General features: G+C 44.0%; 1 protein-coding gene across 1 annotated transcript in view; it reads left to right on the top strand.

The window, feature by feature from the left end:
• Positions 1–15,307, top strand: part of FANCI (Fanconi anemia complementation group I) — a 120,359-nt gene that overhangs the window by 54,942 nt on the left and 50,110 nt on the right. The window contains exons 6-7 of the mRNA XM_068364545.1: positions 2,471–2,673; positions 12,967–13,122. Coding sequence (XP_068220646.1) covers positions 2,471–2,673; positions 12,967–13,122 — 359 coding nt within the window. The remainder of the gene's footprint in view (positions 1–2,470; positions 2,674–12,966; positions 13,123–15,307) is intronic.

Raw genomic sequence — 15,307 nt, 5'->3', positions numbered from 1 at the left:
TGAGGTCCTGTTGTATGGGTTGCAGCCCTTGATACTTCAGCTCCTGGGAGTCTGTCAGCATCCTAAGAGGATCGCTGGGCTCCGTGAGGAAGACAGACTTACAAGGCAGAGTAATCGTCTAAGTCAACTTCCTTACCAGGTACCTATTTATTTTGGTTTTGTTATATTGATAACTGTCAAAATGAAAAAACTCTTAGCTTATACGCTGTAAACTTATTAACTCTGGTCTCTACCCACCTCCTTGGGTGTGAATCAGCTATTATATATTCACCGGCTAAGTTTAATATTTAAAAATGATATTTTAATTATAAAATAAATTTTTGAATATACTTACCCGGTGAATATATAAATTAAATGACCCTCCCTTCCTCCCCAATAGAGACGCAGCGGGACGAGAAGAATTGAAGGTTTTGTTTACATTCAAGAGTGGTATCTGGCCGACAGTTGGCGCTGGTGGGCACACCCGCAACCTGCATAGCGATCGCTCGCGAGTTTTTTGAGTATGTTGTCTGTCGAGCCGCAGAGTTGCAGCTATTATATATTCACCGGGTAAGTATATTCAAAAATTCATTTTATAATTAAAATATCATATTAATAATTGTCATTCTGAATATCAGTTATGAATGATAGGGCAGATGATAAGTTCTCTAATTTAATCCAATATTAGGACTAGCAAACAATTTTAGCATTTTTGTCTTCTTTGGATTCATAAAAGTAAAGATTGGTTCAAAGCCTACCTATTTGGAGGTATTATCTTCCAAAGAGAAATCTAGCAGCTGAACTTGAATTAGAAGTCATGTGGTCTAGCCCTGCCATATCATGGAGTAACCGTTTGTTAGCCCCTGGAACAGCTGATGGTATATTGTTAACTCAAGGAAAAACATCAGGTGTATCTAGGCTAGGGTTTAAAGTTGAATAGATTAACCTGGGACTCTGCCACTACTGAATTATTGTTAGGAGCACTAAAATGTATGGGTGAAGCAACCTTTTCTACAAATCAGTAAGTAGGGATTTAAGCACATCAGTCTCATTTTGAATCGTACAGTTCACTACCCGTATGAACACTAGTTTCTACCCTCCCACAGTAGCATAGCCTACTCTGGATTTTCCCCTTAATAAATATCTTCTTCCCTTCACATTTATTAAGTCCCATTCACTAACCCTTTTAGATAGTAACTCAAGCAAATTAAGTTTGAAACAAGCAGGTGACAACAAACAATAGGTTTGAGCTTTCCAACATACACTAAAAACATACTACAAAACTCACAACGAACCACCAGTATGGTGAAATGAATAGAATGTCCTTTAAGATGCGAGGTGACAAAGAATATGAAATGTACACGAACCTATATTGTTTACCATAAGGCAGTACATACTTCCAAGGTGGGAAGTTGATTGGAGTGAGGATGACCAGCAATTCCAATTTGTAATGATAGACATGAAAAAATTTCTTAAATAAGAAGCAGGGCAAACAACAAATAAGGTTCATTGAAGTAATTTTTTTTGTATATTTTAATGATGAAATAAAGGAATATGTGTACAGTTTATGTAACTATACAGCATATGCATTCATGACATATTCATATACTTTTGTTTTTATATTTCTAGCTTACATGAGCTCATTATCCAGTTCACATGGTTGCAAAATTACATGCATAAATATTGATGCTATATGTAGAGGATAACTACAAAATTCCATACAAGCCTTATAAGTGGTAGAGGATTTCTGTTCCGTTGGTGACACGCTGGTCAGTAAAACAGGCTTTGCGAGGTCAGTAAGAAAAAATAAATTAGCTTGGATGAAGGGAGAAAAGGTTGCATTTTACTATTAAATAAAAATATCTCAGCGTGTCAGATTTAAAACAATTGTAACTACAAAATTTAAGATTCATGGTTTGAGTAGAAATTTAGGCTAGTCACACATGAGGCAGTAGGTTAAAGATGTGATTACAGTCTGCAAGATAGATTGAGATGTTTTGGGCACTTATGAGGAGAGAGTAGTATGTAGTTAGAAAAGAAGTATTACAGGACAAAAAATTGCAAGGCTTGGGAATTGTAAAGAAGTTGTATAGATGAAGACCTAGACTTTATTGGTGAAAAAGACATATGAGAACTTATATCATGCCTAACCCCTAAAAGAAATTGGACATAGAATTTTAGTAATGATAAATTTGAGGCTATATGAAATTGCCATGACAGCTGTTAAAGAAGAGACCCAACATTAAGGATATATAGCATATCTTCTCATGTTAAGTGATATGTATTATCAAGTTTTTTCTCTCAACTTTAGACCGTATGTCATCAGCCAGTGTTCGTTTTGTTGTGGTAGTCCAAATGGTTTAGTTGAAAATAATGGCATATTGCAGAGATCATTCCTGAAGATTTCTGAAATGTTTAGTCATGTCTAATTAAAAAAATAATGTTGCTGTCACTAACCTAATAGTAATATACTTTTTGCCTTCATTTTCAGAGGATAGTAAGCACAGTGATTTGACTGAGGCTCAAGGAACAGTTATTTTACATGTCACCGACCAAGCCCGGTATTATCCAGCCATTGTTCGAGATTTCCTAAAATTGATAAAATCTTCAAGTTGGTTAACAGAGAGATTGGTGACCCCTTTCAACTTGGCTTTGTCTCTTTCTTTGACATCCATTGAAAGATATGCGGATCAGGTTTGTTGGCCAATGTGTGCTTTGTATTTTCTGTTTGACTATTGTTTACGGAACTATAATTTTTGTAGAATATCTGCAGAAAGTATAAGTAACATAAATAACTTTCATTTACTGGTATGTAATTCTAGGTTAATTAGTTTTAGTTATATGCAACATAATTTTTTAGCATACACAGATCTACCTTTTTCCTCATGGTACTGTATTGCTCTGTGTTGATGACTAGCAGACAGATATAATGTTTTTATTGTTTATAAGAGTTGTTTTGTCTTTCACTAAGTTATTTGGTTGCTTTGGGAATACCTGCTCTTGTAACAATACTATATCTTTCTTCTTGATTTACAATGAACTGGATCCAGAAAGGTTTCTATTTGATAGAGATGTAGAGGCGGACACTCCTAATTAAATTAGTTTTGTGGAAATTAAATTTTAAAGTATGATTTTTTTTTTAGTTTGTCAGTGAATGGTTAAAGGGGGTGCACAAACGTTCCGTGCGTCCTTTCCCACTAACAGTTACAGATAAGCGTAAGCCTATTAGGGCTCAAAACGGGAACACAAAATTGTGTCATACGCTCTGCCTGAATGATCTGTTACAAACATGCATCCCACAGTTAACGCTGCACCCCTCAAAAAGGTTTTTCCTTCGTCAAAACCACTTTTATAGAGTCTGTACCTATTTGCTCTTTAAGCATTAATCTTATACTGAGTTTTCTTTTTCAAGATTATTAATTGTTTAAATTAATCTAACCTGTTAATCATCATGCTGCAATCATTGAAGCCACCAGCTATTCATCCTCTAAATTAGAAAACAGAAAACAAGAGGAACATTAATCTTATGCACAATTATAATCAGTACTTCATATAATCATCGTCAGCTGTTCTGTACAGACCCATTTTCTCCCGCTCAACTTAATTTAGTATTTTGAAAATACATACTGGTAGCAGAATATGAAAAGAATTAACAGATGTATCTTTATCTGGTTTTAAATACAGACATTTGACAAATTGTTTCAACAAACATCTGGCTAAATATGTCGAGTTTATAATATGAGTGTGAGTGATAGAACTAAGAACAGTGTGGTTGATTATTTGGCAGGTGGTAAGAATGGAATGACTCTTCCATTTTTCTGTCGTAGACTCCATAGTCTCTTTGATATACATTATTGGCAAATAATTGTTGTTGTTTGGGAGGAGACTGACGGGAATAAAACACAATATCCCAATTTTATGAATAAGTAAATATCAAGAAAAGTTGAAAATGGCATATGACGAAGTGAAAGTAAGAGAAACTGGTAATTTAGAGGAGTGGAAGTTAGTAAAAGAAAGTTTTTTGGGGATTGGAAGTGATGTGTGTGGCAAGAAGTTTGTTGGAGGCAGCATGAGGAAGGGCAGTGAATGATGGAATGAAGGAGTGAAGGTAAAAGTGGAAGAGAAAAAGAGGGCTTTTGAAGAATGGCTGCAGAGTAATAGTGTAGAGAAGTTTGAAAGATATAGAGAGAAAAATGTGGAAGTAAAGCGCAAGGTAAGTGAAGCAAAGAGGGCAGCTGACCTGAGGTGGGGTCAGCGATTGGGTCATTCATATGAAGAGAATAAGAAGTAGTTTTGGAAAGAAGTGAAGAGAGTAAGGAAGGCGGGTTCAAGAATTGAGGAGACAGTGAAAGATGGAAATTGAAGGTTGTTAAAAGGAAAGGAGGCAAGGAAATAGTGGGCGGAGTAAGTGAGGAGAGCACTAGATGAAATGAGAGAAGGAAAAGCATCTGGTATGGATGGCGTAAGAGCTGAGATGTTGAAGGAAGTGGGGTGACTGTACTTGAATGGTTGGTGAGATTGTTTAATGTGTTTTGTGTTGTCAATGGTACCAGTAGATTGGGTTTGTGCATGTATTGTACCACTATACAAGGGTAAGGGAGATGTGCATGAGTGTTGTAATTCAAGGGGTATTAGTTTGTTGAGTGGAGTTGGAAAAGTGTATGGTAGAGTACTGATTAACAGGAATAAGGATAAAACAGAGAATGCAATCTTAGAAGTACAGGGTGGTTTTAGAAGAGGTAGGGGTTGTATGAACCAGATTTTTACAGTTAGGCAGATATGCGAGAAATATTTAGCAAAAGGTAAGGAGGTGTATTTTGCGTTTATGGATCTGGAGAAAGCGTATGATAGAGTTGATAGGGAAGCAATGTGGAATGTGATGAGGTTATATGGAGTTGGTGGAAGGTTGTTGCAAGCAGTGAAAAGTTTCTACAAAGGTAGTAAAGCATGTGTTAGGATAGGAAATAAAGTGAGCGATTGGTTTCCGGTGAGAGTGGGACTGAGACAGGGATGTGTGATGTCACCGTGGTTGTTTAACTTGTATGTTGATGGAGTGGTGAGAGAGGTGAATGCTTGAGTGCTTGGACGAGGATTGAAACTAGTAGATGAGAATGACCATGAATGGGAGGTAAATTAGTTGTTGTTTGCGGATGATACTGTACTGGTTGCAGACGCGGAAGAGAAGATTGGCCGATTAGTGACAGAATTTTGAAGGGTGTGTGAGAGAAGGAAGTTGAGAGTTAATGTGGGTAAGAGTAAGGTTATGAGATGTTCGGGAAGGGAAGGTGGTGCGAGGTTGAATGTCATATTGAATGGAGAGTTACTTGAGGAGGTGGATCAATTCAAGTGCATAGGGTCTGTTGTTGCAGCAAATGGAGGAGTGGAAGCAGATGTACGTCAGAGAGTGAATGAAGGATGCAAAGTGTTGGGGGCAGTTAAGGGAGTAGTAAAAAATAGAGGGTTGGGCATGAATGTAAAGAGTTCTGTATGAGAAAGGGATTGTACCAACTGTGATGTATGGATTGGAGTTGTGGGGAATGAAAGTGACGGAGAGACAGAAATTGGATGTGTTTGAGATGAAATATCTAAGGAGTATGGCTGGTGTATCCCGAGTAGATAGGGTTAGGAACGAAGTAGTGAGGGTGAGAACGGTGTAAGAAATGAGTTAGCAGCTAGAGTGGATATGAATGTGTTGAGGTGGTTTGGCCATGTTGAGAGAATGGAAAATGGCTGTCTGCTAAAGGTGATGAATGCAAGAGTTGATGGGAGAAATATAAGAGGAAGGCCAAGGTTTGGGTGGATGGATGGAGTGAAGGAAGCTCTGGGTGATAGGAGGATAGATGTGAGAGAGGCAAGAGAGCGTGCTAGAAATAGGAATGAATGGCGAGCGATTGTGACGCAGTTCCGGTAGTCCCTGCTGCTTCCTCCGGTGCCTTGGATGACCACGGAGGTAGCAGCAGTAGGGGATTCAGCATTATGAAGCTTCATCTGTGGTGGATAATGTGGGAGGGTGGGCTGTGGCACCCTAGCAGTACCAGCCGAATTCGGTTGAGTCCCTTGTCAGGCTGGGGGGAACATAGAGAGATGTCCCCTTTTTTGTTTCATTTGTTTGATGTTGGCTACCCCCCAAAATTGGGGGAAGTGCCTTGGTATATGTATGTATGAATAAGTATTGAAATGATGAATTTTATTTATTAAGATTCTATTAATTGTGAAGTAGTAAATACTTTGTCTGTTGAGGACCTGACAGTATATTTTTATTTATACTAAGGACATGACTATGACCTCTCACCTAACCAAACTTTCATATTTATATAATTAAGATTTGTTCCAACACGAATACTTACCTCGAACTACTTTCTTAGGAGTTACCAGTAACCTCCTGTCTACCGACCAGAGTTTTGTGTAGATTACCCCCCACCCCGTTTTCTAAGGAGGCCTACCCCCGGCATTAAGGAATGTGCCCCGAGGGTAGGCTTATCGTAGGTCGATGCCCGGCCGGGTCAGCTTCATCAGTAAGTTCTCTGGTCGCGACGTGTGAACACGTCGCCCTCGTTCTCTATCGATCCTTTGTGTGCGTTCTAGTGCCCCACGTGTTCCCCGTGTGGTAACTTGTGTTTTCCAGTGTACTTTTCCCGGGTGTTCCTGTGTGTTCACCTTCCACCCGTGTGCTTACCCAGTGTTTTCATTGATTCCCTTCATGCTTGTGTCTTGCGTTGTCTGCATTATGGAGCAAATCCGCCGTTGTCCGGGGCCTAGAGCCGGTAAATCGTGTGGAGCGTTCCTCTCCAAGCCTGAAGTGGATCCTCACTCCCTATACTCCTCCTGTAGGGGAAGGGTTTGTTCGTCAGCAGATACATGCCCCGAGTGTGTAGACTGGAGCGATATCCAGTGGGTACGTTACGGTACGAAAAAGAGGAAATCGGCGAAACGTTCCCCCAGGAAAGCTAGTGTTACTTCGCTGCTACCATCACCCAGTGAGCGGTCCGACGGGGCCTCTGTTTCGCCGTCCCCTACACAGAGTAGGGGACGAGGTAAGTCTGGTGTAGAAAAAGAACAAGGCGTCCTTCCCCAGGAACCTAGTGAAAGTGCAGTGCCGATTGCGGGCCCTTCTAGGGCTAGTGAAGAACCCAGTAGTGCGTCCGGAGAGTCGGCCCTTGTGCTCGGGGGGCACGCGTCCTCCGATGACCCCTTGTGGGGTAGTAACGCGGTGTCTGTATTTTCGCCGCCCTCGTGGGCCTGTGCTTCTGGATCTTCGTTAGGCGGAGACAACCAGAAGAAGTTACGACCTTCGGGTAATGATGCCTTCGGTTGGAGGCTTCCAAAGACGCCGGGTAGGTCACCCTTAAGGATGGAAGTGGCCCTGGACCCCTGGCTCCCTGGCATGGAACGTTTTGAGTCGTTCCCGGCCCCCCTCACGGAAGTCCCCGAAGATTTCCTCCAGCCGTCGACCTCGGGCGTTCAACGCCCGAAGAAGTCCCCCGCAGTCCCCGCTACCGGCCGACATGCGATAAGCACAGTGTCGTCGGGTTCGTCGGACGTTTATTCCTCGTCGGAGGAGGAAGTCAGGGTAAAACACCGTCGGAGGAGGGAGCGGTCCAGGAGCGAGCGTTCCCGTTCGAGGTCGCTCTCCCGGTATAGTAGCAAGCGCTCCCGCTCCCCAGGGCGTAAGTATAGGAGGAGTAAATCTCCTGATGGCGCCTGGGTCTTCGTACCCCGGGACTCAAAGGTGCTTTGTTCCCCGGACCGCCGGTCCAGAGAGTGTTCGCCAAGGATGCCGTCCTCAAAACACAACCTTGACCCTCGCGACCTAGCTCGCAGGAAGGACCTTACAAGAAGGCATAAGTCCTCGAAGCCTCCGGTTCACCCCGCCCAGCGGGGGGGAAACGCGCTTCTCGTCGGGCGGCCTGGCCGAACCAGCCCAGCTGGTGCGGCCTTCGGGTCGGAAGGAACGGTTCCCGCTGTCGGGTCAGCCCACGGGAACCGCGTCCTCGGCACCCAGAGCCCTAGGGCGGACGAGAGTCCCCGCTGAACCAGCGATGCCTGCGTTAACCCAGGCCCCTGGTGCAGACGTCCCCGCAGATGAGATCCAGTACCTCGGTAGGACGGCGGCCCTGGCACCAAGAGCTAGACGTCCAGTCGGCGTGCCCGGTAACCCAGCTCCCCGGCCCCAAGCCGAGACCTCGGCTGACGGAGGGGAGGGTTCACCAACGGAGGACTCGGCCTATAGGAGGGTGGTTGGCCTTATCAGAAGGCACCACAAAATCGAGGAACCCACAGCTACAGACGAGGATTACTGGAGGTCAAGCCTATTGAGAATTATGCAGACTCCTACCCAACCTAAGACGTCTCTAGCGCTTCCTCTAGCCCGAGATCTGGTCCTAGGGCAGGAGTATGTGGACAAGGTGGTGGCTAGTAATGCCGAAGCCCCCAAAACCCAGAGTTCCTCGAAATTGCTCCAGGGCTTCAGAACCCAAGGCAAGGTTTATGTGCCAGCGGGACGTCGCCCAGGCCCCTGTAAGGTGGAGTCGTCCATCGACATCCTGAGTCAGGGCGTCTCAGACGATAGGGCCTCTTCGGCCCCGGTCTTTTTCTCGCCAGCAGAAGCCTCCATGATGGAGGAAATGTCGAGAGATTTAGTGAACGTCTCCTCTTGGCTGGACTGGTGGGCTTCCACTTTGGTAGGGGTACAAGCCTCGTTCGACCCCGCAGACCCTGACCAGCAAGGCCTCCTGAGAGACCTTATTACCTCCGGGGGTAAAACCCTTAAGTTTTTAACTTATCAGTCGCTCGCTCTGACGGCTAACTGGGTACTCTGTAAGAGAGACACCGTACTGACGAAGGTGTCCCGGAAGGTACCATACGGAGCTTACCCTTGTGGGGAGAGTCCTTGTTTCCCCTGAAGGAACTAGAGGCCATCATGGAGAAGGTCTCGAAGAAGAAGGAGTCTAACATCCCCAGACCTACGCCTTCTAGGAGACCGCCCTACAAGAGGTCCGTCTCGGATAGTGCCGCGACGTCCCAAGCCTCTCCCAGCACTACGAGGAGAGAGGCTCCCTCTTCCTCCTGGTCCGCAACGCCTCAGCCCCCCCCCCCGCAGGGGAGCTCCAGCGCCCTCAAGCTCCTTCAGGTCGGGTTACTCTGCCTCTAGGAGAGGCAGATCAGGCCGCTCCTCCAGAAGAAGATAGAGTGGGAGGCCCCCTATCCCCGCCCAAGCCTCGGGTTGGGGGATGCCTCAGACTTCATTGGCAAGCATGGAAGGTTCAGGGAGCAGAGCCTTGGACTGTGTCCGTACTAAAGGAGGGCTACAGACTTCTGTTCTTAACAGAACCACCCCCTCTTATCCCGGCCTGCCGGGCGGAATGGCTAGCTCCCAAAGACCCGTTAAAGAGGACCGCCCATCAAGAGGAGGTGTCCTCCATGTTAGAGAAGGGCGCCATGGAAGAAGTTCTTCTCCCAGGGCCAGGTTTCTACAGTCGCCTGTTCCTGGTAGAAAAAGCGACGGGGGGGTGGAGACCGGTTATAGATCTGTTGGCTCTCAACAAGTTCATCAAGAAGACAGACTTCAAAATGGACACTCCGAAGTCAGTCCTACTGTCCTTGAGGGAGAAAGATTACATGATGACCATAGACCTCAAGGACGCATACTTCCAAATTCCGGTCCACCCCTCGAGTCGAAAGTTCCTCCGGGTGAAATGGGGTCCCCAGATCCTGCAATTCAGGACCCTTTGCTTCAGTCTGTCAACAGCGCCCCAGGTGTTCACGAGAGTCTTCACGACTGTCTCAGTGTGGGCTCACGAACGAGGCATTCGCCTCATCAGATACCTGGACGACTGGTTGCTTCTTTCCGCCTCAAAGGTCCTCTTGGAGGAACAAGGGAGAAAACTCCTCCAGTTTTGCAAGGATCTGGGCATCGTAATCAACCTGAAGAAGTCAAATCTATCCCCATCCACCAGAATGAACTACTTGGGAATGACATTAGATACCATTCTGGGAAAAGCCTTCCCTTCGGAGGACAGGATAAGAAACCTCATGCATATCATTCAGCCGTTCCTGTCAGAGCGCCCCAGGAGAGCGAAAGACTGGCAGAAGCTGATAGGTCACCTGGTCTCATTGGAGAAACTAGTTCCCCAAGGGAGGGTAAGGCTCAGATCCATACAATGGAACCTGAAGAACCTCTGGTGCCAACTGGACTCACAACAAGTTCTAATCCCAGTCCTACCAAACACGAGACCCTCCCTGGAATGGTGGCATTGCCGGTCGAACTCACTCAAGGGGATGCCCTTCGGGACCGATCCACCCGAGTTACTACTGTTCACAGACGCCTCCAACCAAGGATGGGGAGCCCATCTCCTCGACGAAACAGCACGAGGGACCTGGTTGGACGGGAAGAAAGAACTCCACATCAATGTCCTGGAGTTGAAGGCAGTCCAGAAGGCTTGCCTACACTTTGCGAGTCTACTAAAGGGAAACACCGTGGCGTTGATGTGCGACAACGCCACGGTAGTGGCATACATAAAGAAACAAGGAGGCTTGAAATCGAAGGAGTTGTGCGATCTCACCATAGAAATTCTAGATTGGGCAGAAGAGAGCCAAGTGGTGTTGTTAGTAAGGTTCATTCCCGGGAAGAAAAACGTACTGGCCGACGGCCTCAGCAGAATGGGCCAGATAGTAGGGACAGAATGGTCCCTTCTTGCGGAAGTAGCCAAGATCATCATCCAACGTTGGGTTTCCCCGGTGATGGACCTCTTTGCAACAAAACTCAACGCCCAACTCCCCGTATATTGCTCTCCTGTGCCAGACCCGAAAGCAGCCTTAGAAGACGCCTTTCAGCACAAGTGGGACAATCTAGATGTGTACGCTTTTCCCCCTTTCACGTTGATAAGGCAAGTGCTCAACAGAGTAAGGACAGCCCGAAACCTAAAGATGACTTTGGTAGCGCCCTGGTGGCCGGAGAGAGAGTGGTTCGCGGACCTAAAAGACCTAACGAGTCAACCGCCGTGGCCTCTGCCCGACAGGTCAGACCTTCTGCATCAACCTCATTTTCGCAGGCTCCACGACAACCCACTCTCCCTACGTCTTCACGCCTGGAGACTATCGAGCGGCTCCTGAAGAAAGAAGGATATTCTTCTTCCACGGCTAAGAGAATGTCTCTATACCTGAGAAAGTCGTCAGCCGCGGTCTACCAGGCTAAGTGGGCCTCCTTCACGAAGTGGTGCTCTGAGAGGCACATTAAACCTCTTAAGGCCTCTGTCTCAGACATAGCAGATTTTCAGGTGTTCCTTAGAGACAAGGTGGGAATGTCAATCCCAGCCATAAAAGGAGTTCGGGCCGCCTTAGGCCAAGTCTTCCTCCTGAAGGGCATCGACCTGGGGGACTCGAGACACATAGCGATGCTTTTCAAGAGTTTCGAGCAGTCCTGCCCCCCACAGGCGAGTAGGGTGCCCCAGTGGGACTTAGCCAAGGTCCTGAAGATGCTGTGTCGTCCCCCCTTTGAACCTTTGAAGGATATCGTGGACAGAGATCTCACCCTCAAGGCCGTCTTCTTGCTGGCCTTGGCGTCCGCTAAGAGAGTGGGTGAGATCCATGGTCTGTCATATGACGTTTCTCATTCGAAGGGGTGGAAAGAAGTATCCTTCAAGTTTGTGCCTTCTTTTGTGGCTAAGACTCAGAACCCAGCAGTCTGGGATCCGAAGTTCGAAGGTTTCTCAATTCCTGCCATCCCTAAGACGGGTAATGCAGAAGATTTAAAATTATGCCCTGTACGAACAATTAGAAAATACCTGGAAAGAACAGCTCATCTCCGCCCAGGCATCAAGAGCCTCTTCGTATCCACAGGTATTAATAAGAAACAAGTTTCCAAGAACACCATTTCCTTCTGGTTGAGACAAGTTATTGCCAGAGCCTACAAGGAAGATGGCATAGCAGTGCCAGGCACCCCCCGACCTCATGACATCAGGGGCCTGAGCACCTCCTTAGCCTTTGAGAAAAACGTGGCAGTGGGTCAGATCCTGCGAGCAGGTACTTGGTCGAACCAGTCAACCTTTACTGCCCATTACCTCAAGGACTACTCGAGGAAGTCCTTAGACGGGTTCTCCATTGGAATAGTCATCTCCGCCCTCCAAGCGGTGTAACGGTAAAAGCCCCAGGCGCGATCAAGGCTAGCAACCGGTAGGCACAAGTGCGGTTTCCTTCCTCCTACCCAGTTGCTTCCTTGCCTCTTCGGGGAGTACCGACTGATACCATTGGATAACACATTCTTCATGACTACGCTACTGGAAGGAACTTCAGAAGAAGCTTTTCAAAGGGTGAGTACTTAGACAATAACGTGAACTCTTGTGTAGTTACCCTCACATCCGTTTTCTAGTAGGTCCCGTTATCCCTGGGCCTCTTGGCCTCCACGTCCCGGGTCAGGAGGTCAGAATAGCACTCCCGCCTCCTAAAGTGTAAGTCTCCTAAGAAAGTAGTTCGAGGTAAGTGTTCGTGTTGGAACAAATCAAAAATTTTAAGTAATTTTTATTTTTCCTAACATACTTACCGAGAACTACTTTCAGGTAATGGCCCTCCCTTCCTTCCCCGAGTGCCTCTCTTCCCTTGCTAGCATTGTGCTAATCCAATAGAACTTACTGATGAAGCTGACCCGGCCGGGCATCGACCTACGATAAGCCTACCCTCGGGGCACATTCCTTAATGCCGGGGGTAGGCCTCCTTATAAAACGGGGTGGGGGGTAATCTACACAAAACTCTGGTCGGTAGACAGGAGGTTACTGGTAACTCCTAAGAAAGTAGTTCTCGGTAAGTATGTTAGGAAAAATAAAAATTACTTAAAATTTTTTATTTTTTTATATTGATTGAAGATCAAAGCACTGTGTATATAGTTCAGTTTAGTTAGTAAATGAATGCGTTATGTTTTTCTGACATTTTTCCCTAAACATTTCAACTTGTATACATGTTGAGGGGAAATCTCATTTTAAAAATTTCCATCAGATCTTGGAATCACTGAAATCGTGCATTTTGAAATACTATCGCCAAGAAGAGAAAAGCAGACATTCCAAATGGTTGAGAGAAGCGTGGGGAGAGACATGCCATATTACAACAGCATTCAAAGCCACCATTGATAATTGCATAATGGGCTGGGACCAGGTAATGTATGAGATTTGTGCATAATCATCATATGCTAAGAATTTCTAAGTTATTCAATAGTATATGGTTCATTTATGCTATTGTAACTGTTATGTTTTTTCTTATTTATATATTTCACCTGTATTATATATAAATCAAAATAATATTAATTTTATTGGGTTTATGGGTCTTGCTCTCTTATTGTACTAACAGAGTTGAAGAAACAATGTGATGAGGGATTTAATAATATGCACATAATTCAAAATAATTTGCACATAGCACACAAGACTTGCAGGTTTTGTATACAATCCCAGAGACCAATCTTCAGTCTTTTATGAAATAATTAGTTTAATAAAGGCAGTGTCTTTTATATTTTAAGAGTTAACGGAATATGCTAAAAGACTATCACCCAGATTCCTTTATATTTTAAGACAACGAAATATGCTAAAAGACTATCACCCAGATTCCTTTATATTTCAAGGCTTAACGGAATATGCTAAAAGACTATCGGCCAATTAATTTTTTGTGGGTATAGCCTAGAAATTTCTATAAACGAAAACAAAAAAAGAGTATCTATTTCTCAATAATTCTTCCTCTGGTTCTGGTCTGGAATACATGCTTACATATTCCTCATGAGACTGCTTTCAAGCACCCATTTTTATATTAGCGATTTAATAGTTTTAGAAAAATTTGCATTTCAAGTGTTGAAAGGTTCTAACAATTCCATACGGTTTTAATTTATTGCACAGAAAGTAGCCGAAGAGGTACTAGCTCCCACATTTATTTTGTGCAATGAATATTGATCCTTACCATGAGGGTCAATAACAGTTTCTGTGAATGTGAATCACTAACTTGAGGTATTGTAATACTTGAGGAATAATTTATGTTCCACCTACCTTTACTGGGATGAAAATTAAAGAAAGGGGAATTGTAAATGACTTCTTCTGCCACATCCACATAAGAATAATGTTGAATTGGGCATAGAAGAGACATAAGAGATATAGAGAAGTCATCTGAGACATTTAAAAAAAAAAAATTGCATTTTAGCTAAATAAATTGTCTATGCTCCATGCCCTCCTAAAAACTGTAACAGATGATGATCAGATTGGAATTTATATGGGAGCTTTCAGGTTTAGGCTATTAAGTGATTTATCGTGTTTTTCATATTTCAAATAAGCCTTATATTTTAATATATTGAAATTTTGATTCTCTTAACGACTGGGATCAGAGCCCCAGGAGAAATCATTCAAATACCATAGTATCTGACCGGCCGGGTTTTGAACCCTGGTGCAGGATACTTTTATGACAGTGATCTTACCACTAAGCCACGAAGAAATATAAAAGTCAATGACAATTCTTCTCTACATATACCTGTGGAATTCAGATTTTTTGTACATAGAATTGAAATCAACCCATCATCACCATTGTATCTAATTGATAGATTTGTAACTTGCTGTTCGATCAATGATAAATTTTGCATATTTAAATGTTTTTCATATGAGTAATATCATATAATGTCTACAGATAATTTGTCTCACTAAGTTTTTACTAATTGTTTTTTTACAAGTGAAAGAAATTAGTCTGATGGCTTATTAGTTAGATCATTGGGTTTTTCATTGTAAAATATGATTCAATTCCAGTGTAATATGAGGTAGAAATTACAGTGGAATGTTCTATGGATTTATTACTTTTTATTTAAGGATAAAACTGAGAATGCAATCTTAGAAGTACAGGGTGGTTTTAGAAGAGGTAGGGGTTGTATGAATCAGATTTTTACAGTTAGGCAGATATGCGAGAAATATTTGGCAAAAGGTAAGGAGGTATATGTTGCGTTTATGGATGTGGAGAAAGCGTATGATAGAGTTGATAGGGAAGCAATGTGGAATGTGATGAGGTTGTATGGAGTTGGTGGAATGTTGTTGCAAGCAGTGAAAAGTTTCTACAAAGGTAGTAAAGCATGTGTTAGAATAGGAAATGAAGTGAGCGATTGGTTTCCGGTGAGAGTGGGACTGAGACAGGGATGTGTGATGTCACCTTGGTTGTTTAACTTGTATGTTGATGGAGTGGTGAGAGAGGTGAATGCTCGAGTGCTTGGACGAGGATTGAAACTAGTAGACGAGAATGACTATGAATGGGAGGTAAATCAGTTGTTGTTTGCGGATGATACTGTACTGGTTGCAGACGCGGAAGAGAAGTTTGACAGATT

Source organism: Palaemon carinicauda, chromosome 41 (assembly GCF_036898095.1).
Source record: "Palaemon carinicauda isolate YSFRI2023 chromosome 41, ASM3689809v2, whole genome shotgun sequence".
Taxonomy (NCBI): Eukaryota; Metazoa; Arthropoda; class Malacostraca; order Decapoda; family Palaemonidae; genus Palaemon; species Palaemon carinicauda.
Note: the sequence above shows the minus strand (reverse complement) of the source record. Positions and strands in the feature narration are given on the sequence as shown.